The 26758-nt window shown below is 47.9% G+C and overlaps 1 protein-coding gene across 2 annotated transcripts in view; it reads right to left on the bottom strand.

The window, feature by feature from the left end:
- SLC24A4 (solute carrier family 24 member 4) overlaps positions 1–26758 on the bottom strand; it is a 178746-nt gene that overhangs the window by 11621 nt on the left and 140367 nt on the right. For both annotated transcript variants that reach the window (XM_003128693.6, XM_003482307.4), the window contains exons 13-14: positions 6770–6936; positions 1347–1461 (exon numbers count right to left, since the gene is read on the bottom strand). In XM_003128693.6, coding sequence (XP_003128741.3) covers positions 1347–1461; positions 6770–6936 — 282 coding nt within the window. The remainder of the gene's footprint in view (positions 1–1346; positions 1462–6769; positions 6937–26758) is intronic.

The raw sequence follows: 26758 nt of genomic DNA, 5'->3' as shown, positions 1-26758 counted from the left end.
GCCCACTCGTGTCCACCTGAAACTTGTGAATGGGACCTTATTTGCAAAGAGGGTCTTTGCAAACGCAATCCAATTAAAATGAGGTCATGCTGAATTAGGGTGGTCCCAGTCCACTGACTGGTGTCCTTAGAAGCAGCGGGAAGTCTGGATACAGACACATAGAGGGAAGAACACTATCTGAAGATGCAAGCCAAGGATTCCTGGCAACCTCTGGGAGCTGGGCGAGAGCAAGGAAGGACTCTTGCCCAGAACCTTCATAAGGAGTAAGGTTTTACCGACACCTTGATTTTTTTACTTTGGATTTCTAGCCTCCAGAACTGTATTTTTTTTTTTTTTTTTTTAGAGCCACATGCATGGCACATGGAAGTTCCCAGGCTAGGGGTTGAATCAGAACTGCAGCTGCCCGCCTACCCACAGCCACAGCAACGTGGGATCCGAGCCAAGCCTGCAACCTACACCACAGCTCATGGCAACGCCAGATCCTCAACCCACTGAGTGAGGCCAGGGATCGAACTCGCAACCTCATGGTTCCTAGTCAGACTCCTTTACACTGCGCCACTATGGGAACTAGCTGGGTTTATTTTTGCTGTGCCACAAAGGAACTCCAATTTCTGTTATTTTACGCCACCCTGCATGGAGAGAGTCTTCACCCTGCTTACCTCATGTCAGGTAGTCAGCCCCCGTGGAAAAGACCATGAAACCCATACACTACCCAAGTTCCAGAACCTTGAAAAAGAATCAAAAAGAACTGGAGAGACAGGGTATCCCCACTTGGCCTTCCTGGGACCAGAACACTTCTGTTACCACTTCATTTGTTGTAAAAAGTCTGGGCTCAGAGTTCCCGTCGTGGCTCAGCGGTAATGAACCTGACTAGTATCCATGAGGACACAGGTTCGATCCTTGGCCTTGCTCAGTGGGTTAAGGAGCCAGCATTGCCGTGAGCTGAGGTGTAGGTCACAGACGTGGCTCAGATCCTGTGTTGCTGTGGCTGTGGCTGTGGTGTAGGTCGGCAGCTGCAGCTCCGATTGGACCCCTAGCCTGGGAACCTCCATATGCTGAGGGTGCGGCCCTAAAAAGACAACAAAAGAGTCTGGGCTCCAGCTCTGTTCAACCTCAACTGGTGATGTGAGAACAAGTTCATTTTTGTACAACTCTACATAAGCAAAGGCTTCTAGAGGTCTGGAAGGGTTGACCTTGGCCGTATTCTTGCCATGGTGGAGCCTAATACAGGATGCTTTCCAGTTGGCACACTTTGCTCCACAGAAGGACTTAACGACTTTGGGTCAGGAGAGCCTGGAACTGGAGCTCTGCCGGGGGAGGGGCCGGGGCTGAGGCACCGTCCATACCTTGTCTCGCCACGATTAAGCTGGCCATGCAGTCTGGAACGCTCGTGCCTGCTGCAAGGAAAGTAATGCCCATGATAACATCAGGGATCCCGAGGGTGTATCCAATAATAGTCACCTGCAGAAGAGGGGGGGAAACGTGAACCCACAGAGGAGTACCCCGGGAAAACTGCTTGTTAAGTTTTTAACTGAAAGGTAGGACTGCTGCAGGCAGCAGAAAGATCTGAAACACGGATTTTTGTTTTGTTTTTTTTTTTTGTCTTTTGTCTTTTTAGGGCTGCACTCGTGGCATATAGAGATTCCCAGGTTAGGGGTCCAGTCAGAGCTACAGCGGCCGGCCTACACCACAGCCACAGCAACGCCAGATCTGAGCCGTAGTCTGTGACCTACACTACAGCTAATGGTAACTCCAGATCCTTAACCCACTGAGCAAGGCCAGGGATTGATCCTGCAACCTCATGGTTCCTAGTCGGATTCGTTTCCACTGCACCAGGGAGGGAACTCCTGGAACATGCTTTTAATTTAAAAACATCTTTTGAATGTTCTTCCCCTAGCTCCCCCCGTATTTACTATTTTTTGGCCACACCTGCAACATGCAGAAGTTTCTGGGCCAGGAGGGGAACCTGCGCCACAGCAGTGACCTGAACCACAGCAGTGGCAATGCTAGATCCTCAACCCACTGAACCACCAGGGAGCTCCTGTATTTACTATTTTAAAAAGTCAAGCAAATAAAGTAAAATGAAAACAAAATAATCTACTGTTTCTCAAGACCCTCAGACACCCACTATTAACACTTTCCATCAGCCAGGGGTCTCAAACTTGAATGTGTAGGAAACCTCTGGAGGCTGGGTTAAAAGGGGACTGCCAGGTCCCATCCCCAGTGTTTCTGATTCAGGAGGTCTGAGGTGAAGCCCAGGAAGTGCTCAGGTGGTTGAGACCCTGAGGCTGCTGGTCTGGGAACCACATTTGAAAACCTCTGCTTTCGCATATATCCTTGAGCTCCTTTCGGGTGTGTGTGTGTGTGTGTGTGTGTGTAAAAAAGAAATCAGATTACACTACCAACATCTATTTGGCAACTGCTTATTTCATGTCATATTACCTTGGGAATATCTTTCCATCTTAAGTATTCATCTAAAATATTACTTTAAACTGAGGCACAGATTCCACTGCATGACTGTAAAGTTTTCACCACTCTGTGACTGTTGGATACAGAAGTGGTTTCTCTTTTTTGCTCATACAATATGACTGCATACAAGTAACAGTCAACGAGCACTTACTGGGTACCAGGTACTTCCCAGGTGTTTCACGTTCACAACCTCACATACTCTATCATTCATCACCCGCTGGTGGGGAGGCATTATAATTATGCTGATGGAGCTGAGGATCCGAGAGGTCAAGTTACAGTGTCATTGGGTATGAAGCCGGGGAGCAGTGCAGCAGGGATTCCAGGCCAAGACTCTCTGACTCTAAAAGCTGTGCTCCAAACCTCACCATCAAATGCTGTCTTGTGTGAAGACCTCTGGTTCTCATCTTACTATGCCTTTAGGATCAGTTCCAAGAAATAAAGTTGTTCGGTCAAAGGATACACAGCCTATTAAGAATCTCAGAGCAAGAATACACAGCCTTTTAAGGATCTCAACACGTGGTCACATACTCTTCTAATAAATGCCTGACACTTGAGAGATGGTTGTGCCCTGAGCAGCAGCCAGATGGAAAGATCTAGAAGCACTTGGACAACCCCATTCAAAATAACCATTAGCTCTGGCTTGTCCCATCTAGAAAATGGGAAAAGTGGCACCTCCCAGGCTTGTTCACATCCCTGCTGATGGGTCCAATCCCGGCAAATGGTTGGGTGACTTGGGAAAAGCTGGTTTGCTTCTCTGAGCCTCAGCTCCCTCGTCTGTAAAATGGGCTTTCAAATGAGGATTAAGTGAGCAAATACAGGGTGACAATGCCTGTGCAAGACATACACAGAGGTATGTTTCCTTTCTCTTTCAATCACTCATTTTGCAATGGGGGAGAGCAGAAAAAATGAGGGTGATTAGATCCAGATGAAGTGTGCTTTCTAAGTGCAGAGCTCAGCCCTGATATGTGGCCAGAGCTCAAGGACCAAAACAATATTCCTCCTAGGACAAAGCTCTGCAAAGGTGTTTGAAGATGCTCCATCCCCGAAAGTCAGGGCTCAGCTCAGCATCAGCAGGCATGGGGCAGAGTGCACACTAGCTGGCTTGCGTAAGGAGAGAGACAGGGGGGACAGAAACACACGCAGTGGATCCATCGGTGCTTAATCCACGCTGGCCGTGAAGTTCCCCACAAGCACAGCCAGGCTGTGGCTATGTTTTTATGGGTGATGCCAGATGTCATAAATATGGGAGCCTGGGTTAGTTTGGCAATACTGATGATGCCTCCACTTTTTTTTTTTTCCTTATATCGCTGAACTACGTGGTTAAGAAGCTGGGGGCGGGGTGTGTGAGGTGGTAGTGGAAGGACAGAAAGAAGGTTCTGTGTGTCTATACACACTCTCCAAGTGTCAGGACCAGAGATGCTACCTGAGCATCACCTTGCTTTGGACTCCACCCCTGGGCCCGCCCAGCCCTCCTGATGCTTAGGCTTCAGAAAGGGAGTCCAGAGCTGGGGGTGGGGGGGTGGGAGGGGCACCTGCTTGACCTTGTGGAGCTCATGCCTCCGTGCCAGTCCTCCGTCTCCCTAGCTGTGTAGAAGCGCTGGACAGGATGATCCATTTTCAGAGAATCCCCCTGTGGACACTGACATTCAAGAATGGTGTCCCCAAAGCCCTGGGGGTGAGAGATGCGAAGGGCAGTGGGGTAAGGGGTGGGCAGGAGAGAATTCACTGCTCCCCGGTGCCCCCCTCAGAACGTGAGGGAAGTCAGAGCATGGCCCCTGGTGAAGGTACATCCTGCTTCGGCAGAAATAGAGCTAGGCGTCTTTACCATTTTCTATTATGGAGGGCATTCAATTACCCCAAGCTGAGGGCAGCTGAAGTTCAAAACCACAGGTAAGCATGTCCCACAGCAAGGTGGTTCCATGACTCTGGCCAAGTCACTGCCAAGACTCTGCTTTAAGAAGCGCGAGTAAGGTTTCTAAGTCAAGGCTGGGGGGATGGGAGTGTTATTCAAGGTCTGACCTCACTGCTAATTCATAGAATTGATTTCACAATACTGTTGTTTTCATTCATTAGAGAAGAAAAAAAAAATCACATGCATTAATTTGATCTTCCCCAATGCTCACACCCACTCAAATGTTACGAAATACTTTTGTCACTTGCAGTGTTTTGAGAATGCACTTTAGTAAGAGAAATCACTGGGTCATTTAATCAAATGTAAAGATTGGCTTTCATCCTGCTCAAAAAACTTAAGTTTGCAAATTCAATTTATTTATTTATTTTGTTTTTATTTTTTTTCTTTTTAGGGCTTCACCCATGGCACATGGAGGTTCCCAGGCTAGGAGTCCAATTGGAACTACAGCTGCCCGCTTACGCCACAGCCACAGCCACATCAGATGTGAGCCGCGTCTTTGACTTACACCACAGCTCACGGCCAATGCCAGATCCTTAACCCCCTGAGCGAGGCCAGGGATCAAACCTGCAACCTCATGGTTCCTAGTCAGATTCATTTCTGCTGTGCCACAAGGGGAACTCCCCCCATCCCCTGCCCTTATTTTGAGGCCTAGTTTTCACTCTGATTGCCATCCTTTTCTGGGGGGTTTGGATAGCAGCGATTTCCCACTCATCTTCCAAACACACACACACACACACACACACACACACACACCCAAACCCAGCTTCCATGGGGATTTTTAACCTCCAGCAGAACAAGTGCAGAAGTACTACTGGCTGCATCTCATGGTGACCATGGCCGATAGATACAGTTATACTCAGTTTGCCATGCTGCAGGCGCAGACCTGATGCCTGAACAGAGACTGTGACGGGGTGACCGTGGCTCATGGAGGCTGTCACCTCCCCAGGTTTCACGGCTCAGAGGGGAGAACAAGGATTCACATCCATTCCCATGTGACCACACATCTCTTCGTTCCCCATTGAACTGCTCCTCCACAGTTAAAAGAAAGAGGGTCCTGGAATTCCCATTGTGGTGCAGCGGAAATCAATCCAACTAGGAACCATGAGGTTGCAGGTTTGATCCCTGGCCTCACTCAGTGGGTTAAGGATCCAGTGTTGTTGTGAGCTGTGGTGTAGGTCACAGACACGGCTCGGATCTGGTGTTGCAGTGCTGTGGTGTAGGCCAGCAGCCGTAGCTCCAATTAGACCCCTAGCCTGCGAACCTCCACATGCTGAGGGTGTGGCCCTAAAAAAAGCAAGAAAAAAAAAAAAAAGGAAAAAAGAAAAGAAAGAGGGTCTTTTTGCCTTTGAAATCGACACGCCCTTGCCCTGTGTGTTGGGAGGGGAGTGAAATGACCCCATGGATACTCATGAGATGTTGAGTGGCTGACGAGTGAGCTTCCAGATAGAAATGCAGAGGTCCTGTACCCATGTCTCTCCTTGTCCCCTGGATGGGGGAGGGGTGGGGAGGGACCCCACAGGGGGATGCACAGAGCGAGGGGGGAGGGCTCCTGCTTGGCTCCACCCAGCCAGTGAAAGGTTTGTACAGGGAGCTGTCACAAGCAGCCAAAGGACCAATGCTGATGCCTTTCTGCCTGAAAACCTTTGGTCCACATAGCACCTGCAAATTCCAGTAACAAACTGAGAGGCCTTTCAGGAGAGTGGTTGGGATCATAGACCCTGGAGGCCAATACCTGGCTTCTAATCCCAACACTAGAACCCATGACTTGTGTAACTAATTAGGCAAATGACTCAATCTGGATGCCTCAGTTTCCTCATCTGTATAATGGGCACAACCGCAATGCTTATCCCACTGGGTTGTGATGAGCACCAGAAGAGTTTACCTAAAGTTTATATATGTGCCTGAGCCTAGAAAGGGGAGTGGAGCATCCTCTGGCATCCCTCCGGGAATGGAAGGGGTTGCCCTGTGTTCATCTTCCACTGACTCTAGTCTCCATCGAGTTGCCCTACGGATGCTGAAAACAGAAGGGGGCCTAGTGATTAGCCCTCCAGAGCTCCTCACAGCGAGTCCACACCACACCTGCCACATTCTTCTTCCCATCACACCAGGGCTGCGTGTCTCAGGCTGTCTGTGCAAAGTCTTGTCTCCCTCCCACGGACACCAGGGACCACGCTGTGTCCATCAGGGTCTCCCTGGTGCACAACACTGCTCCACGTCCCTCTGCTGAAACCCCTTCCTAGTGAGAAATAAGCCAAAGTCTGTTAAGGTAGGTGACTTAACAAAGGTGGCACGGCAGTGCCTGGGGTTGGTCTCGAGCCCAGTTCTCCCACCTCTGGCTGGTGCTCGGCATGGGCTGTCCATACAGTCTACCTCGCTCCCACCACTCACCAGCCACACCATCAGGTAGGAGAAAACAGCGATCCACAGCGTGGCAATGACGAAGGTCAGCATGAAGAACTTCTCCCAGCGGGGCTTGCTGCAGTTGGGGATGGTGATGCACAGGAGGAAGATGAGTGGCCAGGTGAACACCCATTTGGCTTTGTCCCCTCTGGCCTCTGCAGGGGGATGGGGTGGATCCAGAAGGGAGGGGGAGAGAAACACACACTGGGTTACACACCTGCCAGTCTACCTGTCGGCTTATTTTTTCAAGCCAGACAAGAGCATGGTACCAATAGGAGTCCCAGGAACAGATCTCCCAGAATCATGCAACTTCACATCAACCTAGAAGTGATCTTAGCAAAACCATTAAGTGTTTATTGACTGAATAACCTCTGTCCAAATCCTTCATTTTGACAGGCTGAGGAGAGTGAGACCGAAAGTGGGAAAAGATTGCACAGGGCAGCTGGAATGGGGATGGGGAATACGGATGGGCTTTGGAGTCAGAGAGAACTGAGTTGGAATTCAAATGGCCTTGAGCAATCTCATCCATTTCACTTCCTCTTCTGACAATATCAGCTGTAGTAGTAACAATAGTAGCAATAATCCAGGTAGGGAATATTTGCAATGTGTAGCAGGTCCAGTGCTAAGCATTTAGCATTTTAGTAGTTTATTTACTTGTTAAATGGGAACATTATCGTTTTCTTGGTTGTTGCAAAAATGACACGATACAATGTACATAAAACACCCAGCACACAGAGCCTGGCACTGCAGGTGCTCTGGAAATCTCAGTGCCTTTGTTCCAAGGTCATACACTCAGCCATTGGCAGATGCAAGACTAAAATGTCTATCCTACTGGCAGGTATGACCTCACTGGCCCCTACCAAGGGAATCCACAAACAATTCAACAGAGGAAAAGTGGTCTCAAAAGCCACCAAGTACTAGCACAGTATCCTTAATAAACTACTGGGTCTTTTGAGCACACGCAAGCTCAAAACAGCCTTGAGGGTCATACCAATGAAATGGTGGAGGAAGGACCTCTGAAAATTCTCTCTTCTGTAAAAGTAAGGCGAACACTAGCAAAAATGGCCAAGATCAACTTCTAAAACTCTGGAGATTAACCAAAGCCTTGTAGCATTCCAGGGAGAGTTTATTTAAGAAAACTGGCTGGGTATCAATAAGAACAGTGGACTTTTATAGTTTTAACTTGCCCTGTTTTAATTCCCTTTCATGGGTTTTTGAGTAGCCTTGAACACCAGTAGCCTGGCATCTACCAGAAGGGGCAGGACAGGATTACACTTCCTTCCAAGTCCATTCCCAGAGAACTGGCATTATCTGACCAGTCTGCTGGCTTCCTAAAATACCTCGCTTTCAAAGCTGTCTTTGACTTGAATCACAGCTCACTCAGTCTGAAGAGCTTTTTCCTTGAGGGCATTTGTTGAAAACAATCAGAGGCAATTGTTGAAAACTGTGCTGCCCAAGGTAGTGCATAACAGTTCGACAAACAATAGGTTAATGAAAAAGCTTAAGAGGAAAAGCTGGGAATGAGCTATCCAGAGAGGGCTTGGTAAAACTCCTACATGTTTCTGGGAATCAGAGAGTCCATGTACATGCATAGGCATGTTCCAAGAGTTATTTGCATGCTTAAGAAAGACTTAAAACACCCTAAGCTTTTACTTCTGCCTAACACTGAAGCTCTGAGAAAACAAGAAGAAAAGGCTAAGCTTACATTGTAAACTGCCTGCCTGGTGTTAAAAGCATGCCCCCAAGCACACAAAGAACCCACCAGCAAAGACTGGGAGACTTGTTTTGATCCTGCATCTAAGGAAATCTCTGTGTAACCATTAGATGACCTTAGGTTAATCGATTTCAGTGTCTATAAAACCAAGAATACAGATTTTATAAAATTAGTTAGACAAGTCATTTAACAAATAAAACAATAATAAAGCAAGAACAAATAGCCCTGGGAAGGGGAAAGAATCTAACTTCTTCTCCCCCTTCCCCTACCCCTCCTTATTATTCATCTACATTACTTTCTTTCTCTTTTTCTTTCTTTCTTTCTTTTTCTTTTTCTTTTTTTTTTTTTGCTTCTTAGGGCCCTACCCACAGCATGTGGCAGTGCCCAGGCTAGGGGTCATATCAGAGCTGCAGCTGCTGGCCTATGCCACAGCCACAGCGATTCAGGATCTGATTCATGTCTGTGACCTATACCACAGCTCACAGCAACACCAGATCCTTAACCCACTGAGGGAGGCCAGGGATCGAACCCACATCCTCATGGATATTGGTCAGGTTCGTTACCACTGAGCCACAATGGGAACTCCGACATTACATTATTTTAAATGCCCAGTTTCAAAAACAAAAAATTATTAGACTTGCAAAGAAACAGGAAAATATAGCTCACATGAAGGAAAAAAGCAGTTAATGGAAACTCTCTGAGGAATTCCAGAACTTGATTTACTAGACAAAGGCTTTAAATCAGCTATTTTAAAATATGCAAAAAAGAGTTTTTAAAATGTCTCAAAAATGAATGGGAAGTATGAAGATGATTTCTCATTGCAGAATATCAATGAAGAAGTAAATATTATCTTTAAAAAGCCAGCAGAGTTTCTGGAGTTGGGAAATGCAGTAGCTAAAATGAAAATTTCACTGGAGGGGCTCAACACCAAATTTGAAGGAAGAAGAAAAATAATCATTGACCTTGAAGACAGATGAACTGGAATTATCTAGTCTCAGGAACAAAAAGAGTAAAGAAAAATGAACTGTGCCTCAGAGACCTGTGGCACACCATCAAACATGTCAACATATGCTTAATGGGGGAATCAAAAAGAAAAATATTTGAAGAACTCATGCTAAAGAACTTCCCAAATCTGATGAAAACCATCAATATGTACATTCAAGAAGATTATACCTTCTTCTCAAGTTCACGTGGAACATCCTCCAGGATAGACCATATGTTAGGTCATAAAACAAGCATCAATACACATAAAATAATTTAAATAAAGCAAATATATTCTACAACCATGCCACATTGGAGAGAAATTAGAAATCAATTAATAGAATGAAAACTAGAAGATTCACAAATATGTAGATATTAAATAACACACTCCTAAACAACAAATAGGTCAAAGAAAAAAACACAAGGGAAATTAGAGAATACTTTGAGATGAGTGAAAATGGAAACATAACATACCAAAATTTATGGAATGCAGTAAAAGCAGTGCTTAGACATTTATAGCTGTAAATTTCTATATTTAAAAGGAGGAAAGAACTTAAATCAATGATTTAACTTGCCAACTTAAGAAATAAAAAGAGCCAATTAGATCCAAAAAAAGTAGAAAGGAGGAAATAATCAAGATTGAAGTAGAAATGAAATAGGAAAAAAAAACAGAATCAATTAAAAATTGATTCTTAAAAAGATCAACAAAATTGACAAAACTTTAGCTAGACTAACCAAGAAAAGAGAGACGGCTCAAACTACTAAAATCAGGAATGAAGAGAGAAGTCCACCATGGACCTTACAGAAATAAAAAGTTACTAAGGAAACAACTGTGTGCCAACAAATTAGATAACCTAGGTGAGACAGACAAAATCCTACAAACACAGAAACTACCAAAACTGACTAAAAAAGAAAATCCGAATAGGCATATAACAAGAGATTGAAATAGTAATAATAAAACTTCCTTTAAAGTCAAGTCAGGACTAGGTGCTTTTATGGGTACTTCCATCAAATGTTTAAAGAGGAATTAGTATGAATCTTTCACAAACTCTTCCAAAGATTAAAGAGGAGGGAACACTTCCTAATTTTCTCTATGAAGCCAGTAATAGCCCAATACCAAAGCCAGATTTCAAGAGAAAACCAAACCACAGAACAATATTCCTCATAAATGTGGATGCAAAAATCCTTAACAAAATTCTGACAAATTGAAGCCAACAACATATAAAAAGGATTATACACCACAACCAAGTGGGATTTAGCCCAGGAATGTAAGCTTGGGTCAACATATGAAATTTGATCAGTGCAATGCATATTAATAGAATAAAGGGCAAAACTGCACAATCTTCTCAATTGAGGCAAAAAACCCCAACTTTTTCACTGTGCAAAATGAAAGAAATACAAAAGGTCACGTTATATGATTCCCTTTATATGAAATGTACAGAATAAGCAACTCCATGGAGACAGGAAGTAGAGTGGTGGGGCCAGGGAGTGGAAGGAGGTGGGCGATGAGAAGTGATTGCTCATGGGTATGAAGTTTTTTGGAGGGTGATCAAGATTTTCTGAAATTATATTTAGCTGTGATGTTGCACAACTATGTGAATATACTGAAAAACACTGAATTGTACACTTCATAAGTGTGAATTTTAATGGCATGTGACTGATATCTCAATGAAAAAAGAAATTGCCAAGTAGGCTGGCAGTAAATGTTTTAGCTCTGTGCATCTGTTCCTGAATCTTCCTAAATCATTAAAAACATATTTGCTAAAAGAAAAAAAAAAAAAAACACACATCCATCCGGCTTATAATAATGAGTCAGGAGAATATGGTTAGCTCAAAATCAGCAAATCCATTCATGTATTCATCCTAGATGCTGTATCTAGAAAAACATCTGTCCTCCCAGATCTTCCTCTATATACACCTTTCTATGCCTGTAATTCTTACACAAATAGCAGCGAGGTTTCCTGCCTGGTTGGGGAGTCCAAAATTTCAGCCCACACATCCCAACTCAGCTAGGCTGCCAGGAAAGGCCTAGGCCATCTCCAGAACTGACTGAAAACTCTGTACATAGGGGAAGAATTCACTTTGGGGATTAGCAACCCTGGACACTTAGATGCTCAGGAGCATCTCTGCAGATATATACAAACGCCCAGTAGAAAAATGATTTCTTATTTTCACAGACACTAAATTGCATCTGATATGTGTCTTTTTGCCTGGTATGGGTTTCCCCATCTGGGTTGGACATCTGCCCTGATCTGGCCCCATCCAGCCCATTGTTTCCTAAGAAACAATGCTCCATCAGACCTATTCTATGGCTGTGTTTTTCAACTTTGGGTGAGACCAACTGCAAAATCAATCAAGTGGCTGAAAACTGGCATTTCCTTAAAAAGAAAACATAAGTATTAGAGTTATGGTATATAGTAAGAATTAATTATTATTCCAGAGACTTCTTTTTCCTTTTTATAGATATCCGTGCGTAAGATATTTATTGCTGTGAGTCATGGTCAAAGTATGGAAAACTTTCAGTGATCACGCTGCCCCTCCCCCACCTTCCACCTGTCTTCAGCGTCTCCATTGTTCGGACTCTTCTGGAAAGCCTTTCTTCATCAGTTCAGTTCATGGTGATCTCAGCTGTTCTCCAACCTAGCTGAACACCCATGTCTCCTGGGGGCTTGTTAACATACAGATTCCTGAGCCCTCCCAAGATTCTAAAGACTCTTTCGGGAGTACCCTGGTGGCTCAGTGGGTTAAGGATCAGTCATTGTCATTGGCGTGGCACGGGTTCAATCCCTGGCCAGGGAACTTCTGCATGTTGTAGGCATAGCTAAAAAATAAAAAAAGATTCTTTCTGCTTTAACACTCTTAAGTTCTAAGATCGTGCTCAAATACATATCATCTTGCCAAACCAACACATAACTTGTTTTAAGACATACTTGGCCTTTGTTTAATCAGGCACAGTAAGACACCAGACACAGAGGTGATTATCGTGGTTTCCGTGAGAACATGCAAGGCAAGGTGAGCAGGTCTTAGGATTGGCTAGTCCAAGCATTTCAGTGGGCTCTGGGGGATAGGAGCTGTCTCCAGTTGTCTGGTACTTGAGCCTGGGCGATCAGGGCAAAGGAACAGTGCCTCCTGGAGTGTGAAAGCCAGACAGAGGCCAGCGGTTATGGTTAGTCTGCATATGAAAGTCTTATTTCCGGATGGGTCATTTGCTATCTCTAAGAACTCGCTAGCCCCAGCAAAGCTGGGTTGTGCTGGGCATTCCCTGTTCTCATCTGCCCAGCATCCACCCCCCTCTACTGGTTACAGCATGTTAATGTTCTTTTACCACGTGGTTTGGCGCTGACTCTACCTCCTAGCTCTACTGGAGTGTGTGTGAGTCAAGCTTGGCTGATCATGCATTCCATAAATTCACAGCGTGTTCATTCTCTGTGCTCGGCACTATTCTTGGTGCTGAGAATCCACCAGCAGACAAGTCAACAACCCCTGCCACTGGGGGCTTTACATAGATTTGGGACTGGGCAGATGACTCATTTAGAGCACGGTGTACATATCTCGCTGGGAATCACTGCCTCTAAGATCCACTGTCCCCTCCTCCTTACTAACAGAACCTGATTTTACTTGGGACAGTTGGCTCCCAGCTAAAAATCTTCATTTCCTAGGCTTCCTGGCAGGTAGGAGTGGCCCTGGACAGTTCTAGGCAAAGAGATAAGTGGTGGGGTGTCTAGGAAGAGACTATCTTCCTGATAAGAAGAGACAAGCTGAGTGACACAGGTCCCCTGCCCTTTGTCCTTCCTCCTTGTTCCTGCCTGGAACATGAACACATAAGCTGCAGGAGCCACTTGGCAATCTTGAAGACAAAAGTCACCCGCTAAGGATGGGGGAACAGACACAGGACACTGACCCCCTAATCACAAGACTTCTTACTACATGATAAAAATAAATCCCTTGAGGTGAAGGCTCTGTCACTTGAATTTTCTGTTACAGGCAGCCGAACACAATCCTTAACCCAAGCCTCCACCTGTGCACTGGGTTAACCCAAGGGGATGGAAGCCCAGATGGCTGGTGGTCATCTTTACAAACTGCCACGGGATGAAGCCAATGCAGCAGAAAGCCTTGCTGAGAGATGGACAGGACCTTGTGACCATTTAAGCCCAACGTCAAGCCTTACCTGAAGGTACATTCTGCCACTATGGGCCCTTTGGCTTAAACCAGCCTGGCTGGGTTTTCTCTAACCTTGAGAGTCTAGACTAATTTATAGCTGAAGCAATAGAGTTTGGGGACTACAGGGGTGAAAATGGGACCCCATCTATACATGAGACTATAGATATCCCACTCCAGCACCACCAGGAGCCCCGCCTGCCCCTCCCCCAACGGCCATCCCTTAATGTGCAGTGTCACAGACATCCGAGAGATACTCACCATGGACCCTGATGGACGCACTAACGTGAGCGAGGGAAAGAAGGGCTGCTGTGGTTTCTTTTACTCTCAGATTTCTTTTTTGAAGTAGGAAATTACAATTTAATTATGTGTACAAAAATCTTCTAAAATGAACTCTAACAAAACAGATGGCTAATCCTACTGGAGGGAAAAATTAAGAACTGTGGTGTAGGTTGCAGACGCGGCTCGGATCCCGCGTTGCTATGGCTCTGGCGTAGGTCAGTGGCTACAGCTCCGATTCGACCCCTAGCCTGGGAACCTCCATATGCCGTGGGAGCGGCCCAAAGAAATAGCAAAAAAAAAAAAAAAAAGACGAAAAATTAAGAACAGATGCAGTGACAAATGAAAAACTTCAAACAAAATAATTTGGACACTTAACTACTCAGAATGGTTAACTTGTGGTGTGTGGGGATGTGTGTGTGTCATCAGATGAAGCAGACATGCATGGGCCCTGGAGCAGGAGTGTTTGCATGATCTAGAATGCAGAGTCAAAGACCAGTGGCTCTTGAACTTGAGTATAAATCAGAATCTCAAAATAGTGGAATAGAAATAACACAACAGGTCTGATTATTACTCCCTTTACAGCATTGCTTCCTTTAAATGCATTTGGGGAGTTCACGTTGTGGCTCAGTGGTTAATGACTAGCATCCATGAGGACATGGGTTCAATCCCTGGCCTTGCTCAGTGGATTAAGGATCTGGTATTGCTGTGAGCTGTGGTGTAGGTCGAAGATAAGGCTCAGATCTGGCATTGCTGTGGCTGTGGTGTAGGCCAGCAGCTACAGCTCCTGTTCAACCCCTAGCCTGGGAACTTCCCTAAAAAAATTTTTAAAAATTAAAAATAATGCATTTGAATGAAGGATAAAAAAAAAAAAAAAAAAAAAAAAGAATCTCCTGGAGAGCTTGGAAGACCTCGCCTCTCCTGGGGCTGATGATTTGCCAGCTCTGGAATTGGGTTGTGTGTCCAAAAATCTGCATAAGTAACAAGTTCCCAGTATGCTGCTAGTCCTGCCCTTTGAGAACCACCCTTTTAGATTCATTCCATTTAAAAACTTGAGCTAATTAAGATATAAAATTCACTCATTTAAAGTGTACAATGAGCTGGGCTTTGGTATATCAGAAAGCCGTATAATCATCACAGCTATATAATTTCAGATTTTAGGACCTTGAAAAGAAACCCCATCCCTAGTAGCAATCGCCCCCCTCCCCCCAAACTCGCAATCACGGATCTACCTCTGTCTCCGTAGACTTGCCTATTCTGGACACTGCATATACATGGAGTCATAGCACAGGGCTTTCTGTGTCTGGGTTCTTTCATTTAGCATCATGTTCTCAAAGTTCATCTGTGTTGCAGCGTGAAACTATACTTCACTCCTTTTTATGGTCAAGCAACACTCTAGCATATATATCAATGTATTTTGTGTACTCTGTTCATAACTTAACGGATATTCGTTCCTATTTTTTAGCTGCTATGAATGATACTGCCACGAACACACACGTTTTTGCGTGGACATATGTTTTCATTTCTCGAGTATATAACTAGGGGCAGAGTTGATGCATCGTACAGTAACTCTGGGGTTAACTGAGGACCTGCCAGCCTGGTTTCCAAGAGGCTGCACCATTTGACATTCTACCAGTAGTGTACAAGGGTTCCAAAGTACCTGTATCCTCACCAACAACTGAGTGTTGTCATTTTTTAAAAAAAATTTTTGGCTGCACAGGCAGCATGCGTAAGTTCCTGGGCCAGGGATCAAACCTGCAGCACAGCAGTGACAACGCCCTAAGCCACCAGGGAATTCCTAGTGTTTTCTTTTTTGACTGACTTCAGTGAGTGATAAGTAGTATCTCACTATGTTTTGGTTTGCATTCCCCCAATGATTAATAGTGTTGAGTATCTTTCATGAACTTATGGGCTATTTGTAAATCTCTTGAGATGTCTATTCATATCTTTTGCCCATTTAAAAGACTGAATTGTGGAGTTCCCACCGTGGTGCAGCAGAAATGAATCTGACTAGGAACCATGAGGTGGTAGGTACGATCCCTGGCCTCACTCAGAGGGTCAAGGATCCAGCATTGCCGTGAGCTGTGGTGTAGGTCGCAGACGTGGCTCAGATCCAGCATTGCTGTGGCTGTGGCATAGGCTGGCAGCTACAACTCCAATTAGACCCCTAGCCTGGGAACCTCCACATGCCACATGCGCAGCCCTAAAAAGACCAAAAAAAAAAAAAAAAAAAATTGAGTTGTTTTCACTGCTGAGTTCTAGGAATTCTGTATATATTCTAGACACTAGGTCCTTGGTCAGAAATATAATTTACAAATGTTTTCTCCTATTCCATGAATTTTTTTTCACTTTCTTCATAGTGCCCTATAAATCAGAATTTTTTAATTTCAATAAAGTATATTTAAATTTTTTTTGTCTCCTTATGCTTTTGTTATATTTAAGAAACCACGGTCTAATCCAAGGTCCATGTACACTTATATTTAGTTCTAAAAGGTTCATTTTTTTTTTGTTTTGTTTTGTTTTCTTTTTAGGGCCACACCTGCAGCATATGAAGGTTCCCAGACTAGGGGTTGAATCAGAGCTGTAGCTGCCGTCCTACACCGCAGTCACAGCAATGCCAGATTCTAACCATGTCTGTACCTACACCACAGCTCACGGCAACACCAGATCCTTAACCCACCGAGAGAGGCCAGGGATCGAACCTGCATCCTCACGATGCTAGCTAGTCAGATTTGTTTCTGCTGAGCCATGACGGGAACTCCTAAGAGGTTCATTTTCAAGTTACTACTTTTAAGGCTGTTTCATATTTTTGTATATTGTGTGAATTAGGGGTACAACTTTTTTGGGGGGAGGCATACCCGCAGTATGTGGAAGTTCCCAGGCCAGGGATCAAACCTGAGCCATAGCAGTGACCTGGGCTGCTGCAGTGACAATGCTGGATCCTTCATCTGCTGCGCCACAAGAGATCTCCGGGGTAAACTTTCTAAAAAGTGTGGCTACCTTGCTTTCCTAGCATCATTTTTGAAATGACTATTCTTTCTGCCACTGAATTGTCTTGACACCCTTACCAAGAATTACTGACCTTAAATGTATGGGTGTATTTTGGGATACTCAATTCTATTCCATTGATCTATATTTCTACCCTATACTAGTAGCAGGCAGGCTCGATTACTCTACCTTTGTAATAAGGTTTGAAGTGTGAGGGGTTCTTCAACTTTGCTCAAGATTGTTTTGCCTATTCTGGGTCCCCCACATTGCCATGATCAATTTTAGGATCAGCTTGTCAATTTTTGCCAAAAAAAAAAAAAAAAAAGAAAGAAACCCTTTACCTTGGTTTTTGATAAAGATTGTATGGAATCTGTAGATCAATTTGAGGACTACTGTCCTCTTAAAATTTTTAAGTTTTTCCAACCCATGAACTTGGGATGTCTGTTTATTTAGAGCTTTAATTTCTTTCACTAAAACCTTGTAATTTTCAGCGTACAAGTCTTATTCTACCTTTGTTAAATTTATCCCTAAGTATCTTATTTTTGATGGTATTGTAAATAAAACTATTTTCTTAATTCCATTTTCAGAACGTTAATGTATAGAAATGCAACTGAACTTTATATACTGACCTTGTATCCTGCAAGCTTATTAATTCTAAGAGTTTGTGTGTGGATTCCTTTGGATTTTCTACATACAAGCTCACGTTATCCATGAATACAGTTTTCCTTCTTCCTTTCTAGATTGGATGCCTTTTATTTTTTCTTGCCTCTTTAGCCTGGCTAGAACTCCTTTTTGTGTGTCTGTGGAGATGATCATGTGGCTTTGGTCCTTCATTCTAACAATATAGCGGGTTAATTGTTTTTCGTGTGTCAAACTAGCCTTGCATTCCAGAGACAAATCTCACTTGGTCAACTGTTTATAAAGAGGAAAACCAAGTTCCATGAAGGTGAATGAACTCACAGAAAAGTAGTGGCAGAGCCACACACAGACCCTGTTTCCTCAGCCAGTAGCCTCTGAGCTGTCCTCGTGGGGAGGAAAGGGGATGTGGGTGAAAAATGGAGCCTTGTCAAGGCTGGACTAAGGAACAGCCTCCTAACCATTATCCAACATTTGCGTTGTGCCTCACATCTTGGAGGTGGTTTTCACAAATGCTTTTTTTTTTTTTTTTTTTTTTTTTTTTTGGTGGTCTTTTTAGGGCTGCATCCACGGCATATGGAAGTTCCCGGGCTAGGGGTTGAATCAGAGCCATAGCTGCCGGCCTACACCACAGCCACGCCAGACCTGAGCTGCACCTATGACCTATACTGCAGCTCACAGCAACGCCGGATCCTTAACCCACTGAGCAGGGCCAGGGATCGAACCCGCATCCTCATGGATACCAGTCAGGTTCATTACCACTGAGCCACCATGGAAACTACAACACTATTTCTCATATCAACTTGGGGGGATAGATATTCTCCTTATTTCACAGGTAAAGAAGCCAAGGTTTGGTGAAATACAGTAACTTCAACATCACAAAGTGAGAGGTAGTACCAGGACTTGCATGCAGGGCTTTAGAGTCTAAGTCCTGGGCCCTCTGTACTGTATTGTTCACCTGCCCTCAGTCCTGTGACTTTAAAGCCTATGGAAGTCCTTTTACCACCCAGTGCGGGACGAAGGTGTCAACGGCCTTATGAGAGCCTTATACTTTTAGCTCATGGCTGTGACCTAAACAGAAACATCCTCTTGAGAAGAGTGACCACTAAAGCTTTCTGGTTCCTGGGGAGTGGATGAACTTTAGAACTCATTTTTACTTTTAATATACATTTTTTGTCTTTTTTTTGCCATTTCTTGGGCCGTACCCATGGCATATGGAGGTTCCCAGGCTAGGGGTCCAATCAGAGCTGTAGCCACCAGTCTACGCCAGAGCCACAGCAATGCGGGATCTGAGCCGCGTCTGCAACCTACACCACAGCTCACAGCAATGCCGGATCGTCAACCCACTGAACAAGGGCAGGGATTGAACCCGCAACCTCATGGTTCTTAGTTGGATTCATTAACCACTGCGACATGACGGGAACTCCTTAATATACTTTTTATACTTTAAACTTAGACTTACCATTACATTGACTGCTTTGTAAGGGGCACAGAAGCTTCATGATTAATGGTAGCTATACGCCCAGGTTCAAATCCCAGCTCTAGCATGCTACCTCTGTGACCTTGGAAAAGTATTTAGCTTCGATGAATTTCAGTTTTCAAATGGGCAAAATGGGAATATCAACACTCCCTACCTCAGCGTGCTAGACCACTGAAACTCAACTGAGCCAACACATGAGACTCGTTTAGAACAATGCCTGGTGCAGAGTAAGCACTACATATTAGCTATTGCTGATATTAATGGCTAATTAACTTCCACTTACTAAGTACCTACTACTGTCAAGCACTGGGTTGGGTGATTTTTTGAACACTAAAACAGGCTCAGAAAGGTACACCATCTAGCTCAAGGTCACACAGCTACGAAGTGGCAGACTCAGGAGGCCAACACCAAAGCCCCTTAGTGTCACTGACTGCTCGAGGGCGGGTTTTGATCTTGAGGACACTAGAGGGGCGAGGAGGGAGCCCATGGGAAGCAGACGAGATCAGGGCTGTAATCAAACTGAGCTGCCCTGCTGAGGTTTGGATGTAAGAGAAAACACTAGGCTTCAGCAAGGTCAGGGGCGAGCCCTGCTAAGGGTGAACACGGAGCTGTGGGCAGAGGGGCCAAAGGCCCCGTGAGCAGCCTGGCAGCCCAGTGCGGAGGCCTGGAGAGACTCTGGGGCTTAGGGAGGCCTTCCCCAGGGAGGCGGCCTTGGCTTGGTCTCCTCCCTGCACCAGCACAGTCAGGACACACGGTTCAGCCTCTGGGACCCTGTTCACACTTCCCCAAGCAGCAGCTTCCCTCCCAGGGAAATGGGACAGACCCGCTGACTAGCATCTTCTCAGAGAAGCCGGGCCCAGAGTCCCCTCAGCGGGCACAGATCCCGGGCACCAGCTCTGCATACGCGACCACAGCCCCCACCACGTCCAGCGCCAGGACGGGATAGAAGGGGGTCCCAGAGCTGGAAGGCAGGCATCGGGGGTTGGGGCATCAACTCCCTTATTCTAAAGATGAGCCCAAGTTTTGGTCAGCTTTGCATGCCACCTGAACAATCTCAAGGCCTGTGGCCAAAGAGAGCTGTTCGTTCTCTGTCACTCTCGACTGTGTGGCAGCGGGTGGACCCTCAACCTCTCTGAGCTGCCCTGTCCTCATCTATGAGGTGGTGTTTGCTGTCTTCCCCCACCCACCCCTGTGGGGAGACTAAAGAAAAGCAAAAAGTACAGAGCTCCGAGCTCGTTGTTCTGCCTCCGAAGGCCGCACTTGAACCCGGAGGTCCTGGGAGCCCAAAACAGAAGCCACTGGCTCCGGAAATACCAGTGGAATCAGTACCCCCACCCCAATGCCCCTCGCTGCTGGGCACGCTTGCCTTAAACACTCAGCAACATTCAGGGCAGGGGTGTGTGTTCCCGGTGCTTACAAACCACGCAGACCTGGCAGCTGGCCGCCTCGCCTCCCTTCCTTCCTGCAGGTCCCAGGGGGCGGCGGGGGGGCACCCCCACTGCATTCCAGCTTGGCAGGGGGCCCTCTTGGCCAATGTCAATATTGGGACCAAGCCGAGGACAGCACTTAGGGGTCAGGCAGATCTAGGGGAGCAGCCCTGTCTGTGGCCCCTACTCACCTGGGTGCAGCTTCCTGAGCCCCCGTTTCCTTACCAGGGACCCCACCAGTCCCCCCCTCCCCCTGCCGGGCTGCGCACACACTCTAAGCACAGCGTGGGGCCTGGGCTCCATGAAGGATGTGCCAGCTGAGCTATAGGTCGGGGCCCTGCCTCCTCCTCTGTCGCTATGAACCTGGAAGACACACAAGTTCCTGAGCAGGTCTGCTCTGGTCCAAGTCATCAGTTAAGATGGATTGTATTGCTTTTCTCCAAGTTTCACTGCCACTCCCGTGGTCATGCCCCTGCTGAGTGGGCCCTCGGCAGCCTCCATGCCAACCTCCTAGCGTGTCTGCAGAGGCATTTCCCAGACTTCTTTGCAGCTGAGGTTCTGGGCTCCAGTTGGGTTCCTTAATGTGAAAAGCAGATTGAGGTGGAGCCGGGCTGCCTGCTGCTTTAGATGCACTGCTGTTAAGTAGGGCTTTGCAAAAGTTACCTTTGCTGTAGCGGCACATCCGTGCCCAGGCTCCTGCTGAATGTGCAGCAGAGACAGTCCCTCAGGCCTGACCAGCAGCCCGGTGTCCAGTGTGTGTTGACAATGAGTTCAACATTTTAGTGCATCCCAGCCCCCCACCTCCCTGATCCTGGCAGGGTGGCAGCTGATGCAGTGGCAGTCACTGCTGGTGCCCAGCCTGAAGTGTCCTTCCCACAGCGGCATAAGGGACCTACTACATCTGTCAATTTCCTTTTCTTCTGAGATGGGCTTCATCCATCATCTCCTGATAATGCCTGAGGTGCTGGGCACAGACACCTCAAGGGGTGCAGGCGGGTGTGCTCAGCCCCTTGTCCCTCAGAATCAAGGTCCTAGGGGCTGGCAAAGCCATGGCAGCCAGCACAGCTAGTGACCAGGGGTGGATCCCTGATCTGTGGCCTGATGGCACTCTCATTCTCATATTTTCTCTTTCCCCTCCTCTCATCTGAAATTCAGATACAATACAGATGAACCACCTTAGGGTTCACTGGTAACGGTCAAGAGTCAGTCTGGGGGAGTTCCTGCCTTGACTCAGTGGTAACGAACCCAACTAGTATCCATGAGGGAACGGGTTCGAGCCCTGGCCTCGCTCAGTGGGTTAAGGATGTGGCATTGCTGTGAACTGTGGTGTAGGTCACAGACGTGCAGGCTGGCAGCTGTAGTTCCGATTCCACCCCTAGCCTGGGATCCTCCATATGCCACAGAGGTGGCCCTAAAAAGCAAAACAAACAAACAAACAAACAAAAAAAAACCCCAAAAAACCAAAAGGCCACTTATTGGATGATTCCATGCATGTAAAATGTCTAGAACAGATAAACCCAAAGAGAGAGTAGAGTAGCAGTTGCCAGGGTGGGTGGGGGGCAGGGGGGCAGGATGGGAAAGAATTACTCACAGGCAGGGGGTTCCTTTTAGGGCAGCAAAGAAAGCTGGTAACGGTGGCCCAGCCTTGTTAATATGCTCAAGGCCACTCTGCTGTATACTTCAAACGTGTGAGTATTACATAGGTAAGTATTTCAATAGAGCTGTTATGTTAAAAAATAACCGTGCTCAGCCAGCGTGTGTTCTCACTGGGCTTAGACCTGACAGCGCAGGGCTCCACAGCGACTGGCAAGGGCACGCCTTTGACATCCTGACCTTGACTTAGGAGACCATCTACTGAATGCGCGATCTCTCTGGTGGCTCTCGAGACTGAGGCGAGAACCAGATCACTTCCACCGTAAAGCGGCTGTGTGTCTCCGGGGGCCTGGATGGAGCAGACGGGAACCGTGTGCGTGCAATTTTACATGTAAGTGAGCGCACAGCACCTGCTGCTTTCGAGGACGTGCCTAGTGGCTAAGAGGCAAGGATAGGGCAGAGCTTTCTAGAACTCCAGTCTGCAGTACTTCCTTCGTACTGGGATCAGAGAGATGAAGCAGACCTCTCCCCTCTGGCTAGGCTGGCTCGCTCAGAGCTATGGAGAACTGAGGAAGGGTGAGGTGGTGGTGGGGGGTGAGGTGGAGAAGCCCTAGAAGCTTCCTGAAATCTTCAGATGGCTCATGCTGAGTTTTATGATGATCAAGGAAAAAAAAGGTTTAGCTGTGCCATCTGAGGTCCCCAGAGGCCCATAATTCAACTCAATTTTATGCAACACAAACCCAAGTTCTTGAGCACCTGTGTACCAGCTAGAAGACGCCAGCATCCGGGGTTCCCACTATGGCTCAGTGGAAAATGAATCTGACTAGCAGCCATGAGGATGCAGGTTCAATCCCTGGCCTCGCTCAGTGGGTTAAGGATCTGGAATTGCCGTGAGCTGGGTGTAGGTCACACAGACGTGGCTCGGATCTGGCGTGGCTGTGGCTGTGGTGTAGGCCTGCAGCTGTAGCTCCTATTCGACCCCTAGCCTGGGAACCTCCATATGCTCAGGTGCAGCCCTAAAAAAAAAAAAAAAAAAAAAAAAAAAAAAAAAAAAAAAAAAAAAAAAAAAAAAAAAAAAAAAAAAAAAGATGCCAGCATCCATTTCCTTATGGGCTGCAAAGGAAAGGAGTTGAAAACCAAAAACCAAAACCTGAAAAACACTGACTGGGCTACGCTGCTGTCCACTAAGCACTTCTGGGATCAGGATGCCAGCGTGCAGATCGGGACTCTGCTCCTTCTGCTTGTGTGACGTCAGGCAACTGAACCTCTCTGAGCCTCGGTTTCTTCACCTGGGAAATGGGGATAACAACAGCACCCCCTTCTGCTGTCACGAGGAGTTGTTCCTGTGTGTGACTCTCCCTGCCTGGTCCATGGGAAGTGCACAATAAGTTCTATCTCCTGTCACCGTTCGAGAACCTCTGAGGGTCTGGACTGGCCTATGATGGCATTCCCAGCTCACGAGGCACAGGGTGGAGGGGTGGCTCCCCACAAACGGCTGTGCCACTTGGGATGTCCCATAGTCTCTCTGAGCCTCGCTTTCCCTCTCTGTACAGTGGGGATCCTGGTAATGGCTCCCTCCCAAGGACGGAACGGTGGAGCACGAGGCAGCATGTGCCACAGCGCTTAGCCTTGGGCTGCCCAGACCGGAAACTCTGATCTCCACTTAGTAGCTGGGTGACTGTGAGCAAGTCGGTTAACTTCTCTGTGCGTCCCTTTCCTCCTCCGTAAGATGGAGGTGATCATCAGCCCTACCCCAGGTGGCACTGAGGATACAGGAGGGAATACATGTAAGCTCTTACAACAGGGCTGGTGTGGCACACAGAAGCCCCATAAGAGCCCTGTAAGAATTCCCTATTTTTTACTAAAAAATTTTCTTTCTTTTTACAGCTGCACCTGTGGCATATAGAAATTCCCAGGCTAGGGGTTGAATCGGAGCGGCAGTTGCTGGTCTATACCGCAGCCACAGCAATGCGGGATCCAAACCACACCTGTGACCTACGTGGCAGCTTGTGGCAATGTCGGATCCTTAACCCACTGAGCAAGGCCAGGGATCGGACCTGTGTCTTGACACTATGTTGGGTTCTTAACCCACCGAGCCACAACAGAAACTCCAAGAATTCCCTATTTTTCCCTCAATGCCTGACATGCAAGTTCCCTGTAGATACGGCTGCCGTAACATAGGCAAACATGAGTGTCAGTCTCCCAGAACACAAGCTGTGATTTTCCTAGCCTTTTGGGGGCAGGAGACAGGAGCTCAGCTGGAAGGCCAGGGTGTGGCCCACGGTGCTGGTGGCCCTCCCAGATGACGTCAGCCACCGACGGCCCATATAGAGGTCTTTCCCCAGCCCGGCTGAGGCTCTGGGTCCCCGGCTGGCCTGCAGATCACAGTCTCCACGAGAGGAAGAGCTCCCTCTTCTCCTCTTCCCTCCAACCAACAGCCAGCCCAGGAGGCCCAAGTACCAGCCTCTGTGGCCTGCAGTGGGAAGGGCACAGCCTCATTTGTTGCTGATGTAAATCTAGCACTGGAGCAAGCGGGCACCAGAGCCAGGCTGTGGCGGGGTGCCCCGGGCTCTGATGCACAAGCCCAGTGATATCTCATGGGGGTAATGAGCAGAGCAGGGGCCTCGGGCTGGCATTCTCCCTGCCCCCCCCCCCGCCCCCATCAGCTGTGCCATTAAGAGCAGGAGATGACACGTACCCTGCAAGCCTGAAAGCTGTCCTATTCCCACCTGGATCCCCAAAGCCCACGAGAGTCTGGTACCCAAATGTTTCACCGATTAACAGAATCATCTTGCCTGCAAATCGCCTGAAGCCCAGTGCCTGGCACAGAGCAGGCACTTAGTAAATACCAGTGCCTTCTCCCCAGCCCTGGGGATGACGAGGGCGCCTAGGTCTCTGAAGATTCTGGACCTTTCTAGAACAGTGCTTACAGTCCAAGCAGGGGAGGGCACCAGAAGCTGGGTGCAACCGAAGCCATGGGATTAAAGCTCACTGTGACCCGAATGAATGCTTACCGAGCACCCCGGTGTCAACGCCTGGAGGCCACAGAGGTGGTGACTATCTATCTATCTTACTGCTCTCAGAGACCCCGGATGCCATCGTCCCGCTTTGTGGACGGGGAACAGAGGTTTAGGAGGCAAAGCTGCTTGCCCAGGACCATAGCACTGGTGAGTAGTAGGACAGAGATTCAAACCCAGGGTTTCCAGACTCCAGCACCTGCCCCCCAGGCTGCCCCTGACCACGCAGAAGCGCTGCAGGCCAGACAGCCTGGTTCATTCCTTGATACCTGTGGCCAATCTGGTTCTGAGTTGACCGGAGGGATGGCTTCTCCCCTTCCCAGTGCCCCGGCTCCTATCCCTTCCCTGGCCCTGTGCTTCCTTCCTGGGGTCCAGCTGAGAACACTAGCTCCGTCCACTCCTGAAGCCCCTCAGGGCCGTCCCCGCAGCGCCAGACCATTGTGAAGCCACAATCAGAGAGGACTTGAAAAGATGAGAGCACTGAGTGGGTGGACCGCGGGCCTGATTGGCTCAATGTCCTTGAACCTCTGCCTACACCGGCCTTGTGCACGCCTAACCCAGCGGCAGCCCCACCGCTCCGTTCCCACCCCCGCGCCTCGTGTCGCGGTGGGGGAGGGGAGAAGGGGGAAGGACGTAACTTGTGGTTTCCCAGGGCCACACCTGGACACACTGCTGCAGGGCCAAAGGGAGCTTGCGCCAGGGACACAGGAAGCCCCGGCCCCCGTTCCCGAGGGCGAGGAGAGGCGAACACTGGGCGGAAGCCCCCAACACTTGGCTCTGCTGCGGGCCAGCCCAGGGGAATGTTCCAGAGCCTCTGGCTTGAAGAGGAATGTGCAACCGACTCCAGCAGGAAGTCCCGGCCCACCAGGAAGGGCTGAGTTCCCTGGGGAGGCGCTCATGGGCGCAGAGAACCTGAGCGCCCTCTGTCCCAGCCCTTGCAGGAGAGCAGCATTCTAAGCCCACCACCCTGGGAAGTGACCCGCCCCGAGTCCCCACGGGCAGCTCAAGCTGATTTCCCACCAGCCGCGTCTCTGAGGAGTGTCAGATCCTGGGATGAGGATAACAGGAGGGATGGCCGGTCCTGAGGTCCGACCCACGCAGTCCTCAGACTCAGGGTTTCCAGGAAATGGAAAGATGAGCTTCCTGGACACGTGGCTGCCTCACTTTACAGGAGAGCAGCTGCCAAAAGGGCATGTCCCTCCCCCGTTTCCTGAAGAGCCCTGGATGATAAGCAGCACCAGGACCAGGATTCGGATGAAGTGGCAGCGGGGACCCCATCAGGCCCCACGACTGCAAAGTGGGGATTCCATCCACCTTCTGGGGCTGGAACAGACCTCACCCAATGGTAGCTCCTTCTCACTCTGACCCAGCAAGGCAGGTTGTTTCCTGGACTGTGGCTGCATCTCCCTCCCCGTGGCCCTACCCCAGCCCCAGCATCTGGCCTCCAGGCCCCGAGGAACTGAAACTCCATTGGTGACTCGGACCTGGATAGGGCTGTGCAGGGCAGCCAGGGGCCTGTGCCTGGACCTCTCAGGACACAGAGGTAAGAAACTCTGGGCGGGGCAAGCCCATCGTGGTCCATCAGCCCTGGAGCAGGCTCTCCCCTGGCTGTGCACCCTGCCCTCCCAGGATTCGGCCCCGCAGAAAAGAAAGTCATGTCCAAATGGGTGATCTGATAGTTTCCGGGATCCGGGGAAGGCCACC

This window comes from Sus scrofa, chromosome 7 (genome assembly GCF_000003025.6).
Source record: "Sus scrofa isolate TJ Tabasco breed Duroc chromosome 7, Sscrofa11.1, whole genome shotgun sequence".
Lineage (NCBI taxonomy): Eukaryota > Metazoa > Chordata > Mammalia > Artiodactyla > Suidae > Sus > Sus scrofa.
The sequence above is the reverse complement of the archived record's forward strand: the minus strand, read 5'-3'. Positions and strand labels throughout refer to the sequence as shown.